The sequence below is a fragment of the Neodiprion fabricii genome, chromosome 3 (assembly GCF_021155785.1).
Source record: "Neodiprion fabricii isolate iyNeoFabr1 chromosome 3, iyNeoFabr1.1, whole genome shotgun sequence".
Lineage (NCBI taxonomy): Eukaryota > Metazoa > Arthropoda > Insecta > Hymenoptera > Diprionidae > Neodiprion > Neodiprion fabricii.
Genome location: NC_060241.1, coordinates 25,401,815 through 25,425,482, shown reverse-complemented (window position 1 = coordinate 25,425,482; position 23,668 = coordinate 25,401,815). Strand labels below are relative to the sequence as shown.

The window sequence follows — 23,668 nt, the reverse complement described above, 5'->3', positions numbered from 1 at the left end:
TCAGCAGTTAGTTAACAATAAATATTTACCAATTCATTCCAAATAGCTGCATCAACTATCTTACATAACCTCCATAGTTTGGATGTATTGTTAGAAACGTGAAGTTTTCAAAGATGTAGAATTCTATACAAGACAATTTAGTAGTCAAATTCAAGAACCGAAATCCATCAATTCATACAACAGGCACATATAAGTTTTCAAATGCAGATTTCGATGAAAAGGGCCTGTGTAGTAAGCATAACGTCTGCGTATACTTAAAAAAAAAAATACGATGATAGTGCGAAATCATAGGCGAACACTGGGATCAGAAATGTAGGAGCCAACGCACAACCTGTAACTTATTGAACAGATTCCGTTAGGCCTCGTTCGACGTCTCACATTCCAACCTCTGCGTCTACATGCGTAAGCTGGCGCGTCTTAAGCATCATTTGCAATCGGCTTAGCGCGAGACTTAGTGTATACAGAGGGCTTAGATACACTCAAATTTAACGTCAAAACTGATTAGTTTGATCTAAATACGGAACATTCCAAACCGCAGATCACATTCTTTGCCCCTTTTTTCGTCTGCAACCCTTTTCAAACACTGTTAGAAAAAGAATCGAGCGTCGTTTGTGCGAAAGAATTTTGACACAGGAATTTGGAAAGGTGCCAATTATATTAGTGATGAAAAAATTCGTATCGCGCGAGCATTTGGCTGGTTTTTCTCCTCTTCAAAACCGCCTACAACTCTAATCGAGAAGCGTTTTTCCGTCGTCTCTGTCCAGACACAGCAGGGGACACGTTGAAGATATACTCGAGTGGTCCAATTTTTCTGACCTTTCCCTCACGCGCACCAAACTTGCTCAAATCACGCACAATGCGAAAGGAATACAATTCTGCGCTGCCTTTCCTGTCTCGAAAACTGGACAATTGGTTGTTTATGTTCGACTGAAGTGGAAGTCACCCAGAATCCATTCTTTTCTGCTCCATAAAAGCTGTATCAAATTCTTGTACCGCCATTTATACATAACCCAGAGTTATAAATCCCCATCGCGATCCAGTTGCGCAAATAAACTCCAGAAGTAAACCTTCGAATCGTCCGTTGACCATTATGCCATTTACAAACAATCGGACAGGTTGGGTCTATATGATTTTTGAGCAATGTTGACGGAATTCATTCGATTTTGGATATTATATGTACGGCAAAAGGCAGGATGAGGTTGACGGAAAAACTCAGGAAACTGGCAGGTTACTAAAATCTACGGTATTTTGTTTCATTTTTCGATTCGTCTGTAAAATAAAGTTGGGATATTTTTTATCACGTACTCTACTGGTTTTACTGGTGTTACTATGACTATGATCGTTGTACTTGCAGCGTGGCTTTCCAAACCATCATATCGTTCCAGACAGCTGCAGGCAACTTCTTTTTTCTACTATACCACAGCGATATACGTATCCGTGCTGCTAGTCCAGTGTAACTAGTAGAAAGTTGTATCTTAATTAAAATATCCAGACCATGCATAAGTCTCGAATAGGATTTCACAGTTTCCGACTATCCGTAGGGCGGGATGATGAATAGTGGTGCAAGCACGGAAGTCTACAATACGAGGAATTAATTAAACGTAAAGTTGGCCAGCTAACCGCGAGTGAGCCTGGGAGCGTGACAGGTGCGATTGGTAGATTGCGAGAAAGTACTTGAGTGTGATAATTCAATTTCAGTTATTCCTGAACCGCAGCTTCGATAAAATATGATCAAGCCGCGTTTTCGCTATCAGTGAATTGCTCGTGAAACATTCCATACAACCACACAATACAGACAGTATTGCGTCTCTCACAACGGCTGACTTCGCGCACGAGTAGGGATGCTCGTATTCAAAAATTTTTATTGAATTTCCCGTTCACCGTTTATGTGAAAATTACGCCATTAGCGACGGAACGCGTCGTTTAGCACACCTTTGGCGATTCAAATTTTTTCCCGTCGATTATGGGAGAGAATCGCCGCATCTGCATTGTCTGCAGCCTCGCAGACAGCTCAGGCAACGGAGATACGTAATATCGTGCCATGAATGCGAAGTATGTATCCAGGGTTGGAATGTTTTCTTGGCGTCATAAATACCGGTTCAAATGGAGTGTAACGAATGCAGAAGTGAGAGACACACTCCGCCTTCATGTTTGAAATATTTTTCTCTCCTTTTACGCATCGTAACTGCTCGGCATATCGATGGTTCTGTCGATGGAAACGTTACCATGTGTGTCTCTGACCAGGGGTGAACAAATGACGACCTCCTGACTGGGTCGACGATTTGTTCGATACGTTAAGCAAATTAGAGCATCTACATCGTCCTTCGGTATAATCGTATTGTAAATCGAAGAGAAGGGTCCTCGGATTTCGGACAATTGGGAGATTATTAAGCTTGCAGAGTCACTCCACTCCTATATGTACGTAAGCATTTTGGGAGCATACAAAATGGAGGATAAACGAGACAGTTGAGAAGCCTCATGGGGCTGGATTCGGGCAAAGAACTGACATTCTTATCCCTTTATTTTATACGCATATATATGTGTCTCATGTTTGAGTATGGCCGCATTGTCGAGGGCTGTGCAAGTGGCTCGGTATTGAGTGACTGGAGGAAAATACGTTCATTTATAACAGAGGAGACGGAAATGTTTTGATGAAATTCCTCGAATGTTTATTCTTCAGTGAAGAATAAAACTTTATGCAGAACATAAGTAATGGAATTACAATTCGCCTGGATTAACAAAACATATCTTCAGGTCGAGGCAACCTTTGCAACTCAACAGCCAGAACAGATGGAAATCCATCACTTTTTTACCCAAGAGCGTTAATCCGCGATTGGAATGATAGTAGCGCTTCTAAAATTGAAAGTTCCGGGTTGTCGGAATACGCCCGGTATAGATCGGACGTAAAAAAGTATCTGATAACGGTAAATCTTTCCAAGTTTATGACGGTAGTAAGTGCGAAATCACGAGGTTCCGACTCAGCAAAATAGTATCCAATTGAAATATATAAAGCCCCGGGAGTCGGTCAGGGTGAAAAAAACCGTTAAGTTTGACGACGGAATACGGGGATGATTAAATGATATCGAAATCGTGTTAGAAATTTATTGAAGCGGATGTTCTGTCGCTCAAACGAAAGGCAAACTCGTCGAAAAAGGATTTCGAATTGGGTGCCGCGTAGTTGCGAACATATTTCCCAATAACGCGTGGCGAAAAAAAACAAAAACATCACTGTTTTTGGTGTATTCGTCGTTTCGCAAAATCCATCAAAAAGCTCACTGCGATATTACCCCCGGGAAGAAAGCATTGCGTAAGATGTCCAGCGGTGCGTATTGTTTTCACTACCCCATCAAAGTCAATTAAGCACACGGATGACCCGTTCTCTTTCCATATGCGTCACTGAATCGAATTACCCTTTGCCGACCGTGTGACGTGAGCCGTGAAAGCCGCAGCACGATATGACTGTCGTTTTAATATGTGTTGTCAGTGTGTAAACCGCAAGTGGACCAACAACCCCGAATTTTCGATCCATCGAAACAAGGAGTATATCTTTGGCCCCAGTGTTCGATGATGAGCGGGTCGCGATGCCTCCGGAATTTAAATTTAGAAAAAGAGGTGAAAATCGTTTGAAATATCTCCAACAACGACGATGCACGCGAATAAGACAACATTCCTACTGTAATGGAACAGACATGATTCTGAGCAAATTTGAACGACATTGGTCTGCGAGATCTCAGAAATTTGAGCAATGGAATAGAAAAGCGATCCTAATATTTTCGGTCTCATTTAGTTCATTTTCGATGGTTCAAATACCAGTGCTGAATGTTTTTTCAACGGTTTTTCCCCTTTTCGTAAATTATCTGTCGCGCAATGGAGCGGTTCATTAATCCTTAATCAAAGCCAGGAATGGCCTCACGGTTTGCAGTGATGCTTCGATCACATAGTGGACAGTTGAGGTAGCGCCGTTTAATCAAAACGTGACTTCCTACGTCGGCGAAAAAGGGATCCTGTCGACTTAATCGGCTTTGGCAGATTGTGAACGCACCGATAAAACGGTAATCATTATAACGAAGAAATGACCCTAGACGCAGTCCGCTTTAGTATTAGATACACGTAAATACCAGCTAGCTCGTTGTCTTGATCCTAGATATACTACCTGAGCGAGAACTTGCAGATGCCTGTGTTTAATTAAAGTATGGCGAATACAGTGGGATGCCCGTTAAAATCCAAGTGCCTATACCCTTCAGGGACGGCAGTAACACGTGTGCCATGATACTCTGCAGCGTCATTAAATCCAAACGGCACAGACCACCGTATCAATGTAGTCGTCTAGATTCGTTCGTTTCAATTCTCTTTGTCGCTATCGTTTGCCTCTGCCGCCTGAAGTTCAAATTAGCAAAGTACACATCACCTGGTTGAAGTGCCAAGAAGTAATTTCATTGGTTATGTATACGTGAGTTCTGCTGTTGTTTTGCTCTGCATTGTTGGCGTAAAAGGAGCGCCGGAAATCGTTGACACCGAACTGCATCTAGTGAGCTGACAATGAGTAACAGGGGTTTAGTGCTAAACTAAATTCCAAACTCAAGTTAACCTCGGAAGCAAGTCCTTAGGCACGTGTGACCAGGGTTAAGTGGTTCCTATCTCATTACTGTGTGGGCTACTGCACAAGACAGAAGTGTAGGTACCTGTAAGCAGTTCTATTCTAGTCTCGGAGATGCCGCGCGAGATAATTTCAAATGTGTGCAAACCTATACGAACGTGTGGCACATGATTAGCGGACTTTTTTGCATTCATTTTTTACACCTGCGGGAAATCTCTAGACGTGGCATATAAAGTGAACAAGAAAAACATACCGTTGTTGTCAATCGTTGGATCAATTCTTTAACTGAATACTCGTAGCAATAATGGGCGGTAGTGCTCCTAGCGAGAGGAAAACGTCTGCTGTAATATGAACGAAAACAAAATGGTCGAGAGTAAATGTCAGTTGTATTATATCAAAAATACTTTCAATGCGTCTCTAAGATATCGTGTAACTTTTTCGTTCAACCAAAGGATGTAAAGGATAAAAGCAAGTGTAGCAATATTCACCTTCGTATATCATAATGAGATTGGTCTTGTAAAAGGCATGAATTTGTAATCGGGTTGTAATATTGAAGTGTTTTGGGTTTGACGGGTATAGATTCGAACGCTTTGAACTTCCAAGGTATACGTTTACGCAATTTAACTAGGTTTTAAAATAAACTGATTTTTCTGGGACACGTTTTTTATACATACACGAGATGTCAGAGTTGACGACGTTTTTTTATGACCAGCGTCATGTATTTATGAAGAGGTTTTAAAAAAACATGAAAATAACCAAGTGAGATTTAAAGCCACCCATGTTACTGGGTATATACAGGAATAAAGGTATACCTATGTATGGTGAAGTGTCATTCCGAAGAGCCAAGCACAAGTTATTCGCTTCCGAAGTACGAGAGTTAAATCGCAGATTGACTCTCAAATTTACTCCTGCGGTACTTCGAGAGCGGATAACTGGTGACTTCTCATACAGCTTCCACTTTGTCACAGATCCATATGTAGCGATCCGGCTATAGCTGTATAGCTGAATCGAAGACGTTGCAAGTGTCACAAATAATAATGGATCTCTCAGGACTGTATCGCCCTATGTAACGAAAACTTTTATCAACAACATTGTTTCTTGGATTCTTCGAACTTTCGATATGTGATAGTCCATGGTATTTTCAAACTAGCATTCTACTCTTCGTGTGAAAATAAATTTCCGAACGGCTTGCAGCTTTTTCGCTTTTCTTTTATATTTATTTTTATGTCGAGGTTTTTCGTGATTAAATTATCTTCGCGTCAATCTCGGCTGTTTTTTTTTTCTTTTTTTGACTGTCTGAACTTGTTTAAAGTTTTAGAGGTGATCGCCCGTGTTGCTAAGGCGTTTAAACTCCACTCAGAGATTTCTCAAAATCCGATGACTCACTGGCTCTAGTTTGGATGTTCGTGTAAGCGTGGAAATGGAATCTAAAACTTTACCCCTGGAACACACTGATAAAAACTAATCGACAATTAGAAAATTAACAAATTTTAGAAGCTGCCGATTTTTAAAAAACGGTGAACCATATAATCATGCTATCACAGGAAATTCTATGAGATTCAATCGACGCCCGAGCTGGAAATCGATTTTACGGATCGATATGAAAATTAAGATTGAGCACGTATTCAAATTTCAGATGGAACGGTCCAACGGTCCTTCTATACTTTTTTCCTCCCATCTACCTCTTCCTCTTTAAAGTGAACAGACATCTTAGAAGTTGAAAGCATTCAAATTTGATTGTCCAAAATGAATTTTGGGTTATATAAGTGAAATTTCATCAACGTTCGCGAATCGTAAAATAAAGTATAGAAACCGGCAATCGAATTATCCACCAAGCTTTGTTCCTCCTTTTCCGAAGGTACCTAAGTGTTAGTTTTTTCGAATTTCATCAGCGCTCTTCATTTATGCAAACCGATATTCAGATTGTTCATTTGAAGTTTGCGTGTGCTTCAGAAGAAATAATAAAAAAGAATTTTTGTCAACGAAATAAATGTGAGAAGGCATAAGCAGGCTTAAAAAGCAATCAAACCCTTTCGCATGTTTCAAAAAATAACCACATAAACCAATCAGAAACCAGCCGAACATATAACGTGTAACGTGCAGTGCAGGTGCGGAGAATAAATGACCAGAGATACAAGTATAATCCAGGAATGTTATGTCGGCTTAGCGTGGACGTGGTAAAAAATTTATTGCTCAACCGTGTTACAGTAACAAAGTGTAGCGGTTTCGTCGGACAAGTATACTTATATTACAGCCTAAGGGACCAGATGGGAAGGTTGATGGGTGTGTAAATTTCACCTGTATCGCAAGAGCTCAGATACGCCGGTCACGTTTAAAGAATTTATATACAGACGTCAAGGAGATTAACGAGACAAACCACGCTGTGAGTGTCAATCCGATAACTAGTTGCGAATTTCATGCTTATTTTACCAGGGCAATATACATCCAGAGAATTTGGTGAAGAAAGTTCGACAAACCTACGACTTCGTGATTGAGCTGATCGATTCCTCAACTGATGAGGAGGCAGCCCAATACTGAGCACGTCAGCATCCTTGTGCGACACAATTACCTGCCACTCGGCTACATGGCAACAGACATCGCTGTGACCAAAGGATCTTCAGCAATGACAAGAGGAAACCGGGCATCTTTTTTTATTTACATTCTTTTTTTTTGGTTATTTTGTCAGAGCCAAACGGCGGAAACGGTTTCGAGGACCCCTGAAACCTTTTCCTTTAATGATGCTTATACTCTTTGGCCTTCTGCTAGCGGGAGTTTTTCGACCGACAGACTAAGCCATGGTTTCATGTAATAGGTATAATCGCGAAGCTCGAAAGCTCAGTGTTGCAATCAGTGGAATCAAGATTGGTGATACGGTGGAGGATTTCTCTTTGTCCCTTCGGCTTCCATCTCATATTTTCAAAAATTTGACATCACCGTACAAAACTAAGAAAAAAACCGTTAACTTTGGTGTAACAGAAACTCCAGAGCATAATAGAAGATTTTCATATCACTGTCAGATAACTCATTTCTATTTTTTACTCTGAGCTATATGTTTTTCGGTTGTGGTTCAAAATAAAAATAGTTAACGACTGTATAGAAACTGGAACTAAACATTTTGTCTTCGTGAAGATCCAGTACTTAATTATGTCAATTTTTACGAAACAAAAACGATTTTTGTAGCTGTAACCAGAAAATCTGTTACATTGTTCTACATTTCCTTGCAATTTGAACAATTTTCGAAACCGGTGTTGTAACGATACCAACTTGACTACAATTTTCTACGGGTAACTGTATTAAAAATGGAAATTTTCCAAGTGATGGAAACTCCGAGCCAATTCCCCGTTTCCAATTTCTCACTCGTATGTGGAAACATTGTCTCATTCAGAAAATTTCCCCGGCCTCAGGACGATCGCAGAGTGTTAATCGCATATATATATATATTACATGAAGTATTCCCGGATGAAGACCGACTAGAATAAGCGAACGAAATATGTATTGGGGTGAAAATCAGCGTGTGCGGCGGCAGGAATCGTGGGCCAAGCCCTCCCCAATATCCCGATGCTTGGCTACACGTATACAGATATCCGCTTCCTGGTCTTCGGCGATTGACGTATCGATTTTATCGCAGTTGTGCACTCGGCGTCTTCCGTTTTCGCCTATTTCCACACACACATATACGAATGTGTGTGTAAGGCTCCACTTCGTTCCGCTCGGTTCCACTCTATGCTGCTGGATGGCTTTGATCGGAAAAGCTCCGATGCAGCCGTGTGGTACATTTCCTCTTTGTAGATATTCCGAAGACATCCTCGGGCCTGATCGGATTTCGCACCTTGATAAATGCTAGATTTCACGGTTCTGAAATGCAGCTGGGTTATACTCACTTAAATACATACCCGTACCGCCGGAACAATTTCATTAGTTTATCGCGCATGCCCCATATATTATGGAGCAGAGGAAGAAACGTGAAACCCGAAGCTTCGATCGTCCTCTCACTATTTTCCACTCGTCTACATATTCGCGAGTGTACGAGTCTCTCGCCGCATTAAAGCCACTCCGCTCGCCCCTTATCTTTTCCATGGTGGATTACCGGGGATTGAAAGAAAGCCTGATTCATCTTTCTGAAAATTTTTTATCTTCCCAAACACACACGCCCGGCGATATACCGGAGGGGTGAATCGGTTCCATTCACCAAAATAATCCCGCATAGAAAGGTTTGTCATACGTGTGCTGCATTGCGCAGCTTCTGCAGTGCAACTGTGATGGAAAAAAGCCCAGAGCGTACATTATATATATATATATATATATATATATATATATATATATATATATATATATATATATATGCAACTTATGTACGTGTTTAATATACTCATTGAACGTTGTCAGCAAACGTCACGGTGCCAAATGAATACTGCAAATATCGAGATCGACCAAAAATGTCAGACAGTCCTGGCATGCGAAGAATAGAACGGGCTCTATACATCTCTTAATATCTCCCTCATCCCTATCGCTTAATATCGGTATTTCTCCATCCCCCTTACCCCTCGCCCCTCCCCTATTTCTTCTCTCCACTTCTCGATTGCTTTTCTTCTTCAAACGCTTTATTTTCCTCCCCTATATCTTCGTCCCTGTCTCTCTATCCCGAGGTATATATTCCGCGGTTCTATCCCCCTTATTCTATAACTGTGTCAAGGTGGGGCTGTTTACAAAATCCTCTTCATCGACTGCGTCGCGCATGCTGAGAAAGCCTGTCGTGCAAAACTACCAACAGCGAACTTTTTTACTCTTGATGTATATCGCATAACTTGTGTTTTCTTTTCATCCCGCAATTAAAAGTTTCCACTTGAAATGAGCGTCCCTGAGTACCTACCGTCGATGGTTAGTCGAGAGGATCGCAGCTTTCGAGTATCCGGGGATCGGAAGAAGAAATGAAACGAAAATGAAAAGAAAAAAACAAATTAGCGAGTCGGGCTCTCTTCCCTAATTTACCTCTTATTAGCAGTCGCGTATAAATTCATTCAACAAATATTCCAGTTTCAGGGTACTTGCACAGGTCGGAATTCTCCGCCCTCGCCCCTCGCGAGTTTCCACCACTTGGAAAAAGGAATGAAGAGAATAAAAGAGTGAAGGAAATAAGAAATGTGAAAATAAAGCAAAACAAAATGAATGGCGGGCGGGTCGCGGCGGCAGGGGGGAGGGGGAGGGAATTGAAGTGCGAAGCCCAAGATATAACATTGCGTCTCCCTTTTTTTCAGTTCCCACTAGCTGTGCAGAGTCGGGGTTTTCTCCCCCAATTAAGGTGATTTCTCAGTCGTCGTTGCAATTCGTACAGCCCGAGTAAAGCGCGGTTGCGAATTTTTTCAACCGAACTAAAATCTCGGGCAATCCATTCCGCTGTTGTTCCTTTAGCATCTCGTTTCGCTCGATAAATGCCAATTTTTCACTCGACGAGAACTAGGCAAAAAAGAAAAATGAGAGAAAGAAAGAATAAACTCCGGAACGAATATTCACTCATATTAGCTTAAAGCTTGCGTACAATACCGATATATCATCTGAACGGTTACCATTTCACATATAAGACGTTTTTCAATGGAATACAATTGTGCCATTGAGTGATAAACAAGCTTCTAAGCACCTGGTATTGACTGAAAAACATTTCCAACCAGATTTACCGGCACAGTCTCATTAAATAACAATCACGGGCTCGCTGTAACATGCAAAAATAGTTGTTTTTTTTTCGTTTGGTTTTTTTTTCTTCTGTCCCTCCTTCTTTTTTGGAACTTCAACCTCGACTGCGGAAAAGACATTCATCTGTGTTTACCGCAACGTCGCTCGTGTCATCTGGGTTGTTTCTTTCGACGGGGGGGAAAAAGGTTGCCGAATTTCACCACAAGCTTTTCTCCTCACGTCTTAGAGGAATCGAGAGGGTCGATATAACAAGGGCGCATCTTGACTTACGCCCTTGCCAGAAGATCGGCTTATAACGGGTTCTCAACTTTTTATTTCACTCTACGTATAATGTGGCTTATATGAAAAACCCTGGATGCTGCGGGTATTTACTTTTTGAGTAAGACAAAAAAAGAAAAAAACGTTCTGAACGGGAAGGAAACGTGTAGAAGGAAACAGGGTGGGCGGGTACCATGTTATACATTTGGAATCGCCTCGTGAACGCAATTTAAAAAGATTCTGTATTTGGTACTCTGATTTACAATTAAATGAGAAACGCGCGCTTCGAATAATTATGCATTTAATGGCTAAGACCATTATCTTTAAGCGAGTAAGGACCAATAATCTTTGTAGTACGTCGTCCTGTTGCTCCTGATTTACTGGTACCTTTATTTAGAAAATTCGTCACCACGGTTTGTTATAAATTCTAAACAGCCGTGGGTAGTCGATAATGAAATACGTAAATAGAAACCAATAACTGTATTCATTTGAAGACTCGACGATACGTATGCGGGTGATAATACTTTTGAGAATAAACACTTCTTATTTGGAATCGTACAATTGAGAAAGAAGCCATCGTGTCGAATTCTTCATCATTAACCGACTACCGCGTTCTTTCTACCATAAGCTAAGAATAATAATTGAAAAATTCAATTCCTGTGAAATGGTATAGCTTACTTAATTCAGACTCGGAACGTTCTCTCTGGCCAATTCTTTCATCGTCAGTCCCGAGTTTCTTAAGTCCTTAAGGCGCCTTAAGTATCCGGTTCCCCCCAACCGCAAACTCGACTAGATTTTGCAAAAGAGAGTCGAGGGCTTCCCAAGCATGGACAATCCGCTTCTCGGCGTATATACCTATACCTGTATATATGTAGATACCTATACTCTTCTGGGAGTAAAATCTCCGAAGGGAAAAAAATAAATAAATCAGAATAGATGCAGGAGTTTGAACGCGACGAATTCTCGAGTGTCAACCCGGCGAATAGAGAGACTGAATTTAATGGTACCATAATAAAATCAGACAAGCCTCGCTTTTGGATGTGTACAGATATTGTGTATATATGTATACCTAGTCATGTATACCTGATAAATAATTCAGCAAGTTTGAACACATCTATATACTGGAAAAAGCAGAGCCGCTATACACACAGTGTTTCGAATCTTTCTTCACGCCGCGCGGTCGCCAACCAGAAGCGGATAATTCAGTCTGCTGTGTAATTAATTCATTCATATTCTACTTCGTTTTTTTTTTTTGCGATCCCTACAACGACATTTAAACCCAAGGAGGTCAATCTTCGAGCCGTCATTTATATTTAGACTCATGTAATCAGTACCGCAAGGTGGCGTTAAGCCAAAAGCTCTTGCGAATATTACAGGGTAAAATTGTCGTGTGCATCCGTAGACTACAGGAAGATACATTCGAAGTTACGTTATAGTTGTAATATGACTCCTGTACATCAAAAATTGTACGAGACGCGTCGCGAATTGAATCACGGCTTGGCAAGACATTTGGCTCACTTTGCCTGTCACTCGATAACTGTTATCAGTGAATAAAATTCTGTCGCTGTAAAATCAAGTCTATATTTCCTTCTAGAAAGTCGTATCGGCAAACCGAATCTAAAATATTCAGTACTCCGATTGCATTCAGCGATACGTTACTACTCGCCTCTCGAATATCGGGCATCGAAAAAACCTAATGGAAGTCTGCAAATGGGTTGCAAGTCTATTGCCGCACAATTTATGCACTAGCTGCTTCGTCGATAGAGAGTTCATTGCACGAAGCCGTTGGACAGCTATTCCGTCCTTAAAATTATCCAATTGATTGTATGAAAAATTTATTTTCTTCTAGTTTGCACTGTTCACATCTTCTGTTGCAATTGATTGATCAGCGTACGAGCGTCAAGTATAGATGAAAAATTTCAACTAACCACAATGAAATTTTTGCCAAGCAACTTTTTGGCAACTACCGAAAGGCAGAGAACAAATGTCCGTTGCGACGACAAATGCTCCTGTAACTTTTGTCAACAGGTTGAACGTCGATAGATCGAAGGACCGTTGTAAAACGAGGATTCTGAAAATACAAATCGACTACTCAACTCGGCATAGACTAGGTTCGATATCTAGTCCGCCACCCCCTTGAAACACAACCCCATACACACTTCTGCGCTCGAATAAGGTATGAAATTCTCTGCGAGTCTACGTGATACATGTGAAAACGGCTAGAGGGGTTGCTCTGAAATCTCGAGAATGTTTCAAATAACCTGACGTCTAATATCAAGAGTCGTCCTGTTCGTACCCAATTCCACAGCGGGGATCCTGACATCCTGTAACATTGTGTAAATGGACAGCTAAAACACACACGACGAAAGCACGTCTAGAAGGACGTTTACAAAGCAACGTGAACCCCGCTGCGCTGAACACCCTCAAAACGTAAAGCATGGACAAAGGACATCGTTTTCCCGTTTAGGGAGTAAAAACGCGCCCTGCTGTTCTTGAGGAACTTTTCTTCATCTTGGTGTTTTATTTCTTTAGATATTAATGACTTTTCGTTAATAAGATAATTTTGATTAGCCTGACTCGATGTAGCCGTACCTTAATCACCTTCAGACTTCGACCTGACATGCTTTCGTTCGCTTAATCTTTCCGCCAACTCGCGTACCGGGTACATAAACTCGAGCCAACCACTTCCATCATTTACGTTAAATGGACGAGCCGGGAATTGAAACTCGATAAGAGCAGTAAAAGAGGAAATATTCTTAAACACATTAACTCGAATGGAATTCGATTAAACGACGAAATATCGACGGTGCCGGTGTTTGGAGACTGGAAACCTTCGAAAATGTCCTGACCTTTGCTGCCTTAACACAAGTTTAAAATAGTACCCGGGCAAGATTCACCAAACGCGAATTACCTCATTTTGAAAATTGCCCAATACCTGTCAGTCAATCTGTCATGGCTTCGAGAATTTCACGATAACGTAGCTTCAACATTTCCCTCGCACGAAGCCACGCTTAAATTAATTGTCTTCTGCCCACGGGCGCAATACGTACGGAGTAAACGTGCACTTAGGTATAGCATAATATGTACTTTCCACGGTAAGATATTAGTTGCTGAAATTACTCTGCAGGTGTGTTCGTTCTTAGCATTCCTGCAGCAGTTTTAACTATGTACCGTAGTTACCTGGATTTACAAAGCCGAATGGTCAAGTTTCTCATGTAAGTACGAGACAGCCATCGAAAGATGGAGAGAAAGTGGGTAGCGAATCGAATTGTATCCGTATTTATCTACTTTTTTCTCAAATAGGTACATACTATATATTCTGACGTTTTCAAAAAATTCTTCCTCGATTTTTACTGCTTAAATATTAAAACCATATTTTATACAGTTAATTCATGGATACAAGGTTCAGGAACATGAAGAATTCATAGACCATTTTTCAGCAAAATTAACTACTTGTCGTAAAGTTAAAAATTATCACCGTTAGTCCGATTTGACTCACAAGGCACTCAGTTTTCTCTTCAGAAAACCATTTTTGCTCTAGTACAAGAATCAGCGGAAAAATTTTAATAATCTCGTTTATAATCTGAACATTGATGAAAATTTAGAAAAAAGACTTATATTAGTTTCACGCATAACTTAGCCAAAAGTGAGAAGTAAAATAATCTCTGCACTTAAACGGAAGTGGCATACCTTGTAAAGAGTAACTACCTCATGAAGTGAAGTTGGACTTACGATGAGCCTTCAATCTTTTACTGAAAAATTAATGCTGCGTACGGCCCATGAATTAATGAAGTAAAATGTGGTTTTTGATGTTCAAACGGTAAACATCAGTTGACTATGATTTTTCCAAAACCCCCACAATACATAGTGCTGGCTGAGAAAATGAATTTTTGATTTCTGTTGTAATTAGTTATCGCGAAATACTAGTCCCTTTAACCCATACGCTGCGCACCAGAGTTAAAATGACCCCACGGTATGTTCACCGTAAATTCCATATGAACAACATCCAAAATAATCTGTTTTAATCCAAGATAAATAATAAAATATCGTAAAAATCGTTAATTCACTATTTTTTCAAAAACTCAAATACCTTTTTTTCCATTGTGGAGTATCTCCCTATTTTTTTTTCCTTAAATATCTGTGTCTTGAGAGTTTATCGGTTAGTTTTCAGCTCAAAATATTGAAAATTCGTTGTGTTATAATTATTTGAGTATAATGATCCATTTTCCGGTATTTTGATGTTTTATGATTTTTTTCCCATATTAAAACACTTCATTTTATTGAAATAATTAATTTGTGTTGAAATGTAATGCTTAAAGAGTACTCCAGGATTTTTCACGTTATTTGATATCTCTGTTTTTGATGTGGAGTCTCCAGCGTAGCCTACGGGTTAAAAAACTGTAAACAAGAAAACGTAACTTCGATATACCATGTCCGTAAAAAAAGTTCAAGTTAAAATCACATTCAGCTGAACACGGAAAGAATAAAAGAGAAGATTCTACTCAAAATGGCAAGAAAAGAGGGACACGTCAGGTTTTTTGGTAAACTTTACTTCGTAAAATACAAAATTTACCCTAGAAACCGTGAAAATCACTGTGTGCAGAGTAAAATCAGCGATATTTATACCAAAAAATATAGCTGACACGAATATTGTTTACCAAAAGCCTTGCTGTTTCCCTCTTTTTCTGTAGTTTTGAGTAATATCTGCACTTTTTCTTCTACCCATGTACCGTCTTCTTCTTTGCAATATAGTAAAAGCAATATCGGTATCGGCTAGATTAACCGAAGTGGAAAATTTCGTAAACCACTTTGGTACTTTTCATTAGTCACAGTTTTCCGTAAAACTGTACTTTCCAGTAAACCTCCCCTACCCCCGTTTCAGGGATCCATTCCCCCAATTACCATCCCTAATTTTTCCATAGCCGGCCGGTGTTACATCATGAAATATTTTCAACCGTTTATTGTTAGCTGCAGCAACAGAGGGGTAGCCACAGGGATTTAATGCCGCTTTAAGCGACCCCCGTTACGTGAAGCATTTGCATAGGTATAATATATATACGTGCAGAGGAGAGGTTGACGAACGCTGTAAAACAGTGGCATAGTTTAGGTCCCGGAGGAACCTTTGGGAAGATTGTGTACGTATACGGGCTGAAGTGCAATATCCCTGAGAGGGAAATCTGGGTGACGTGACGGAAGAAAAGGACGAGAAGCCGAGGAAGAGGAAGAGGACAAATAACGATACCACAGGGTGAGGAAGAGGGTGTTGAGGATTTCCCTACGAGGCTCGCCCTTTATCCAACAAGACTTCCGTCTCGTGTGAAAATTCAATCTAAAACCCGCCTCTGCGTTGTTGGGATTGTTCGTCTGGGATTTCTGGGGTTAAATTTTCGGTGTCGACCGATTTCGGGATGCAGGGACACCTCTCAAACCGCACTCGACACGCCTTGCGTGTTCCTGACTGACGGACAGTTTAGCCCTTCATCCACCGGCTCCATGTGGAGCTTGTCCGAATGCCGTTGAACGTCACACTACGAAAGTCACGTATGTCGTAGGAAAGATGATGGGAATGTTTTTCAAGCTTGTGACCGAAGCTCAAAGAGCGCTGCGAATCAATTTCACCCATGGAACACTCGTGATATTCGAGCTTTTCGGGAGGATCATCACCAAAGTATATATTTACACATCGCGCGCACGGAGAATTCGCAACAAAATTTTTTCTTGACCATTTCGCGATGGGGTGAATTTAGTAAATTTTCCCCCCATTGCTTGGCTTTCTTTCCCCCATTCTCGAAGGTGTTTTGAACGGATTATTTGCTCCTGAAGTACCATAACGATCGCAGCTTCATCCAATTACAAAAATTTCATTACATATATCCCGTGAATAAAAATCGAAACAATTTCACGGTTCGTGAATTCAATCAGGTAGATGGGATCGATAAAATTAATATCACCAATGTTACCGGCATGAAAATGAATTTTTCACTCGGGCAGTGATTGACTTTACGGGAAAACTGAAACCTTCGTCTAGTACCGATGATGTCCCGTAACAGTGTCGGGAAATTTCAATTATTCACGTGCCTCACGCAACCTCGAAATACCTTTCGCGAAACTTTGAACGTCACGGAATTGAGCTGAATCCAATTTAACCTGGGAGACCAATAAGTGAGCTCGTCAGGCAGGCGATCAGAAAGCGAGAGACGCACGTTCCTCCGGATACGTGAATATTGTACCAAATTATATCGTTGATCCTACATGCTGGAAAGAATCTTGTTTGGGAATCGTATAAAAGGAAAAATTTCACCGCTCACAACGATTTCTTGGACGGAGTCCAACATTTGCTTAGATTCGATTGTGGACACAAGATATCGAATGAATTTCGACGTGTCTAAGCTGTGTGCGAACCAGAAATAAATCTAAAACAGAACTCAAACAGACACCGGTTCGATCGTACAAATAATCCTCCTCGTACGTTTCATTCGGACAATAAAAGCGAATTTGAATCAATCAATTAATTTTATGGAAAGCTCGTGCCGGTTATGAACGATTCAATTGAACACGATGAAGTAAAATTTGGCACAGAGGTAAATGGTATTCAGTTTTCTCTTGAAAAAATGTAGACAATCATTTCATATTGCGGGGTGTTCAATGAAACGTTTTACGAACTCTTCGCTTCGTTGCGCTTGATTGAAATTTTTCAGTAGAAACAGTCTTTTTGAGATCAGATCACGATAGTATACCAAGAAATTAGGTTAATAAATTGGTTTTTTTTCCTGCTCCCGATGAGTCGCGGTGGATTTATTCCTTTCTTATCGATGTTTAATTAGCTTACGCAAATGCAAAGTAAATCCGAACTCGATCAATCGAGCCGTGCCCAACGAATCAGTGTTCAGCGAGACTTTCGCAGCCTCATTTCGAGCCCAGTGTACTTTTTTTCTCGATGTAATGTTACAGTGACCTTTTGCCTCTTGGTAAGGTGTTGAAATTTTTCTGCCATATCAGCACGAACGAGACTCGAATTCGTGCAGGAAACGTCGTAAATCGTAGCATTCATGTCAAGGTAATATGTTGTACAGCCGAGTAACCCAAATAAGCTGAATGCATTGCCTTTATGCAAAGAGTACCTACACGAATATGCGGTTGAGATTTGCAGCGAGAAAAACGCGCAATTCGGTGGGATTCAGTTTCTCTCGGATCGAACCTAATGTGACGAAAAATTAGACATGCGAAATCCTTTACTGTATGATAATTCTCTCTCCTATGCACGAGGCGTTACATTATATCGGCAGTAAAATTATTAATAAATTCGAACAAGTTATGGCGATTGTCAAGTGGCGCGGTTATGATGCAACTGGATTATCGGATGCAGCACGGACACGATACAATCAGGCTCATTGCGGAGGACGCTTATACCTCGTAAACATCAATTTCGTTGCTATCACGAGTAGCTGCAGAGAAACGCGTTTGATTATCCCATAGCGAGTCAATAATTATCCAGTGAAAATTGTATGGGGTTTGATTATTTTCACGAAACAATAGATACTCTCGGACTATACTGTTGACTTTACCAGCGGCTGGCTAACGCTTGTTAATTATCATTTTAATTTGCGGTTTAATAGGAATTCTTCGGAGTATAAACGTTTTTACTATATGTATATAAGGGGGTTTATAATGGAGGGAGAGATATCTCGTCTACCGCAGGCAATTTATACTTAATTACGGGTGAATTGACGCGAAAAATTAAGTGCTTTTAAAATTAATTAATAGCGTCATATTCCAAATCCTACGATTTTCTATCAATCCTTGGCATTCGGGTGGCAAAAAAAAGCTCGCGTTTATGCGTACAATTTGTATTGAATTTTTCTGAAGTCTCTCTCTCTCTCTCTCTCGTCGTCACTTCCTCAATTATGTTACAATATCATGTTAATCGTATCAAGCGAAGTTCACCTTCGCTGTATAGAAACTGTTTGTTCGAAGTTATTCAGGTGCCTGTATTGTAATACACTCCTGTATTGTTCAAGTAAAACAATAAATTAATATCCTCGGCTAATCTAATGACCTGATAGTCGAGTTATAGTCACGGTTAATCAAACCCAAGAAGCGTGAATCGAAAACTGGCGTTTGCTGGGCTGCGGAGTAACTTTCCTAGCGTTAATCTAAGGTTGGATTCTCAGTTTTACTGACGGACTGATAGCGAGCTCTATGAATGGCCGACTGCTTCGTTGCATACAGAGAATGAATTTTAGGTCAGGATAGTCATCAGCGTGCCGCTGGGCTTGTTTTGATTAATAGCAGTATGCAGGGTGGAATTCGCCTTCGTTGAATGAATTACGAATTGAAACTCTAGACGGGTTGAGCTTTTCCACCAGGTCGACGAGTGGTTTAAGGAAGCTGGTTGGCCAAGCATCGATACTATTTATTAGTTTTATTAAGAAATAGCTGTAAATTGCAACTCATTAATATTTGGCAAAATAGCATATTCATAAGTTAAGTTACCGAAGATCTTTTGAAGAACACAGAAACAGAAAATAATGGAATTAGAAACGAAATCTTAGATACTGATGCTTCTTTTCAAATCGCTTGAAAATCGTTAAAAATCTACACGTAAATTCATCCGATTTCAGTCTATTCAGGAGATTATTTTCTACAAATCAGCGGATAGACTTTTTTCAAATCTCGTTTGCGTACCGTTAAATATTTAATTTTACAACATTACGTGGTTGTTGATTATTATTGAAACGAGAAGATCAAGTTGACTGCTGAAAAAAAAAGATAATCCGTTTCAGTAGTTTGTAGAAGGTAGTCTTCCGAATAAAATTAGTCATCGTAAAATGAAATGGAACGAATCCACCAGATTTCCAACCATCTTGAAGCTATCTGAACCGTGGCATCGACATTTAAGGTATTGTTTATAATCCAATACTTTCTGGTTTTGTGCGACTTGAAGGAACCCTCGTAGCCTGCAAGCACAATAAATTTCATAAGTCCTCGATGTAAGACCATCTCGTAATAAAATGAATAAAAAGTAAGGATTTTTGGCCGACCGACCTCCTTAACTCGAGCGGAAATATAATGATATCACCAACGGAGCGATTGATTGAAAGTCGATAATTGAAGGCGAATATAAGTGAGTTGGAAAAAATTGAAACGAGTTAGAATCGCATTGCCATCAGGTGGATCGGGCGGAGAACGACGCGGGCCGGGCGGGTGGGCTGGGCCCACCATCAGTCCACGGTCACAAGCCTGGCGGGTCGGGTTGTGGGTCAGGGCCTGGATCCAGGATGGTCCCAGGGCCAGACTCGGGGAGCAGCGCGCCGTCCTCGGTTCCTCACTCCTTGGCCACATCCCGAGACGACGAAGACGACGACGAGGATGACAGCAGCAGTCGACGGCAGGGTGGATCGAGGTGAGTGAGTTTCTCACAAGGGGTTGAAAAAAAGCGGGCCGAGCCTGAGGCGCGATTCTGTACCTTCGTAATAATTCGATTTTGTGATGAAAATGAGAGAGCAGGTGTACCGGGGGTAATAAATTCACGGTGAAATCGTTTGGCGCGAGGATATGAGGTCGTTAATTATGTTATTTGCTTGTCGTTTATCCGTAATGCGATATTCGAATCGTGCATTCTACGTAGGAATTCAATTGCAAATTGTGCGGATGAGAAACACGTGGATGGGAATCGGAATGACGTGAGTTTTTGTGCCATCAATTAGGTAATGGTATTAATAGATTGGGCGAGGAAGTCTACCTGTACATGCATGGTCTATTAATCCAGAATTCCTAGAGCTTCTCATCGGGCTTAGGACCCACCCTCTACCACGTAAAAATTAACGAAACATTGGCTAACCAAATTACATATATATTTAATTATTTACATATTCACGCTTGTGATTGTCCTGACCATAGTTATCATCCGTCACGTCATGTGTCCATTTTATCCACATACCCAGGTTTAGTTTATTGTAGAATTTAGTATACTTTAGATTATCCCCTTGTTATTGCCCGTTGAACGGATACGCCTGATGTCGATCAATAGAGAAAAAGAAGTACAATCACATGGTCGGATAGAGCAACGTGAGGCAGTTACATTGAATTGTATTACGTGTAACTGGGGTAAACAGGAAGCAATAATTGACTTATACCCTATATCACGAGAACGAGAGACACGCACTCACGGGTAAATAAGCACAGGACATCTTGCCAGGATCGATTATTTGTCCGCCCGTGTAATTTTCCGATAATAAAGATAGTAGAAGAAAGAGGAGAAGATAAGCGATCAGACAACGGTGATAAAATTTTATAGCGAGGCTTTTCAGTCTACTAAACAGCGAGCCGTTGAGTATAATTTGCAATTGATTTAATTGCCTGCCAAATTTTGCAAAGTCCTGATTCTTTTTTTTTCTCTCTCTCTCTCTCTCTCCCTTCGCGCGAAATTGAATTCAGGTATTTGATATTTACGAGTAATAACGATTGGCTGGTTGTTTTAAAAATTTGTGCCACCGACACGTAACGGTTGATTCATAATTTATTGATCGAGCTTCGAGTGCATAACGAATCAGGATGCTATTTACTTGGTATAAATATTGAACGTTAAATTTGAAAATGAACAAACGAAGACACGGCACAGCGCCCGAAACAGGTAGACAGATGGAGGAACAGCCAGCCCACTGCAGGGGCATTGTATGTTATTCGCAGATCATCGGAAAGGTATCGTCGCCGAGCTTCGCTCCGGAAATCAATGAGCAACGGGCTTGCCGCGACATCAACCGCGTCCAACTCTCTGGACAGTGCAGGCGAAGCTGCAGTTGCCGAAGCTGCGAAACGGCCACGATGCACGCGAGGCTCGCAAAAATGGAGCAACGTCCGTGCCGTGATGACCCTATATTCTTCACTCCGTAAGATCAAGAGGTACCGGGTTCTTGTTGCGATGGATGGTACCTTCCGACCTTCAATTCGACCTTCAAACACTATTTGACAACACTATTCGAGGCAACACCCATGGCTCACGGGTACTCTGGACTATCTTCTACAATCTACACTTCCACCTATTCTCTACTATTCTGTTCTTGTTATACCTGTATACATCTGATTGTCAACTCTGCTGTTACCTATTATGCGCTCTTAGGTCTGCATATGTAATTCGCAGCATTTGCATCCGGGGATTAACCGTCCATCCGATTGTGTCTATCGCCAGATTTCAAGATCCCACGGTTGCAAAAGCTTTCACATGGTTTCAGGGGATTTCGGATATTTCAAATGATTTTTCAAGATTACGCGAGTAGGGTAAAACAGATTTTAAGGGTGGTAAACCCCTTGATTTATATGCAACATACATCTAACTTGTATGTACAGGGTGACCTGTAACTTGCGCGTAGCAAGTCCGTATGGGTGTTGATCAATGGAAAATGAGGATAGTAAAGTATTTGTGAAATTTCTCTACCGCGTGTTATAACCGACGAAGCTGCGATGCAACAAAGTTATTCATTTATGCACATTTGAGACACGCATTTTTCGACACACCTCTGATTCTGAATTTAGAAATCTCGAATCTTTAAGGCTGCCGACCACGAATCTGAGCTCAAAATTTGTAAGATCAAAATAGCGGATATAATACGGCGGTTAACCATGCAAGCATTTACTTGATTTTGGATGAAACTTGGCACCCAGCGCTTTTTGAGAACTGTGCCCGAACTCAAATCCACAAACTCAGTAAAACTGAATTCATGAATTTTGAGTCAAGATTCAAGAACTTGGAGTTAATCTGAGGTCAGGACAGATCTATGCCCGAAACGGGTGAATATAGCCAGTTTTGAAATTGCATCATGACTTCGTCGGTGTAGGCGAGAAAAAAATTTCACTCGCACTCTACCATCATCATTTTTCACGTACAGCACCACTATCGGCTTCCTGTGCCCGAGTTACAGAACACATTGTACACTACATACGGACGCTCGCGTTTTCGTGACTGTACCGCTATTGGTACCGTCTTCTCTCGCATTTCCATGCGATTTTCCTTCTCTCACCGTTACGGATGCGGGGTAGCACATTTTAGGGTCTTCCGGAAACTGTCGGGTCCAAGTCCGGGGATACGTGAAATTTCTCTATGTGTATGACTTAAAATGTTTCGCGAAGCAAGTCGGATACTGTATGCGCGTCGGATTCAAAGTTTCTGCCCTCGACCGTGAACCCTCGCCAGAAGTGTTTTATGTTCTTAGAAATGCAGTAAAGTAAAGAACCCCTGCGACCGGACATCCTGCAATCTTTAGGTAGCTTCTGGTTGGATCTCTTGAATGATATTTTTTGTCTTACGAGTATTTATTCGTCGGAAACCTTGGAAGAACCGAACCATTGGGATTCATTTCTTCTACTCGACCTACTTGCCATTTTTTAATGTAGCTAAAAAATTCAACGATTCGATTTATGAAACCGTGACTATCGGAGTAGCCGTAAACTTTCGGAGCACCGTTATGATGAATTAACTTTACTCAATGCCGTGAATTGCAAAGTTTTGCCCGCCCGAAAAACTCCATTTTTTCAGACTGATGAAAAAAATCTGCAACGGTTATAAGGATCAAAACTCTGTGAACTTTCTTTCATAATTGGCAATTGATAACGATTGTTCTGGAAAAGAAAAAATTGCCTCGTAGTCCTAATATCAATTTTTAGGGTCTCAGACTTGTCAGGGAAAGCCTTTATCGCATCGGTGGATGAAATTTAATGGAAAAATTCTTATGAGATCATTTTCTTGACTTATGTGACGGAGGCTTATACGATTTTTCGAAAGTCTTAAACTTAGAACCGCCTTACAACCGAATCATTGCATTTGAATATGGTAATTTGTTAGTTGATTACAAAAATTAAGAATTTCCGTAGATGATTAGAGCATGACTGAATTTTTCATTTCGTCACTTATCAGAATTCACTGATGCCGGTTCCATTGAGTAGGTATGTAATAAAAACCTCCAATGACAAGTTATATATGCCAGATCGAAAATGAAAGAACTAACTTGTGCTACCCCGTCTACTTTCCAAAATGCTTCGTATATTAGATAGGAAAATGCAGTAGATCCGAAAGAAATTACGTAAAGTATATAATACAGCTGTTTAATGAATTATTAGAAGTATGCTGTC

General features: G+C 40.7%; 1 protein-coding gene across 2 annotated transcripts in view; it reads left to right on the top strand.

Annotated features, from left to right (window-relative positions):
- The window catches only part of LOC124178477, a 67,895-nt gene that overhangs the window by 30,781 nt on the left and 13,446 nt on the right, over positions 1 to 23,668 (top strand). Inside the window, exons 4-5 of one of the 2 annotated variants that reach the window (XM_046561854.1) lie at positions 19,714 to 19,946; positions 21,233 to 21,445. The exons of the other annotated variant lie outside the window; for it this stretch is intronic. Of the exons in view, the coding sequence (XP_046417810.1) occupies positions 19,714 to 19,946; positions 21,233 to 21,445 (446 nt within the window). The remainder of the gene's footprint in view (positions 1 to 19,713; positions 19,947 to 21,232; positions 21,446 to 23,668) is intronic. 2 annotated transcript variants of the gene reach the window in all.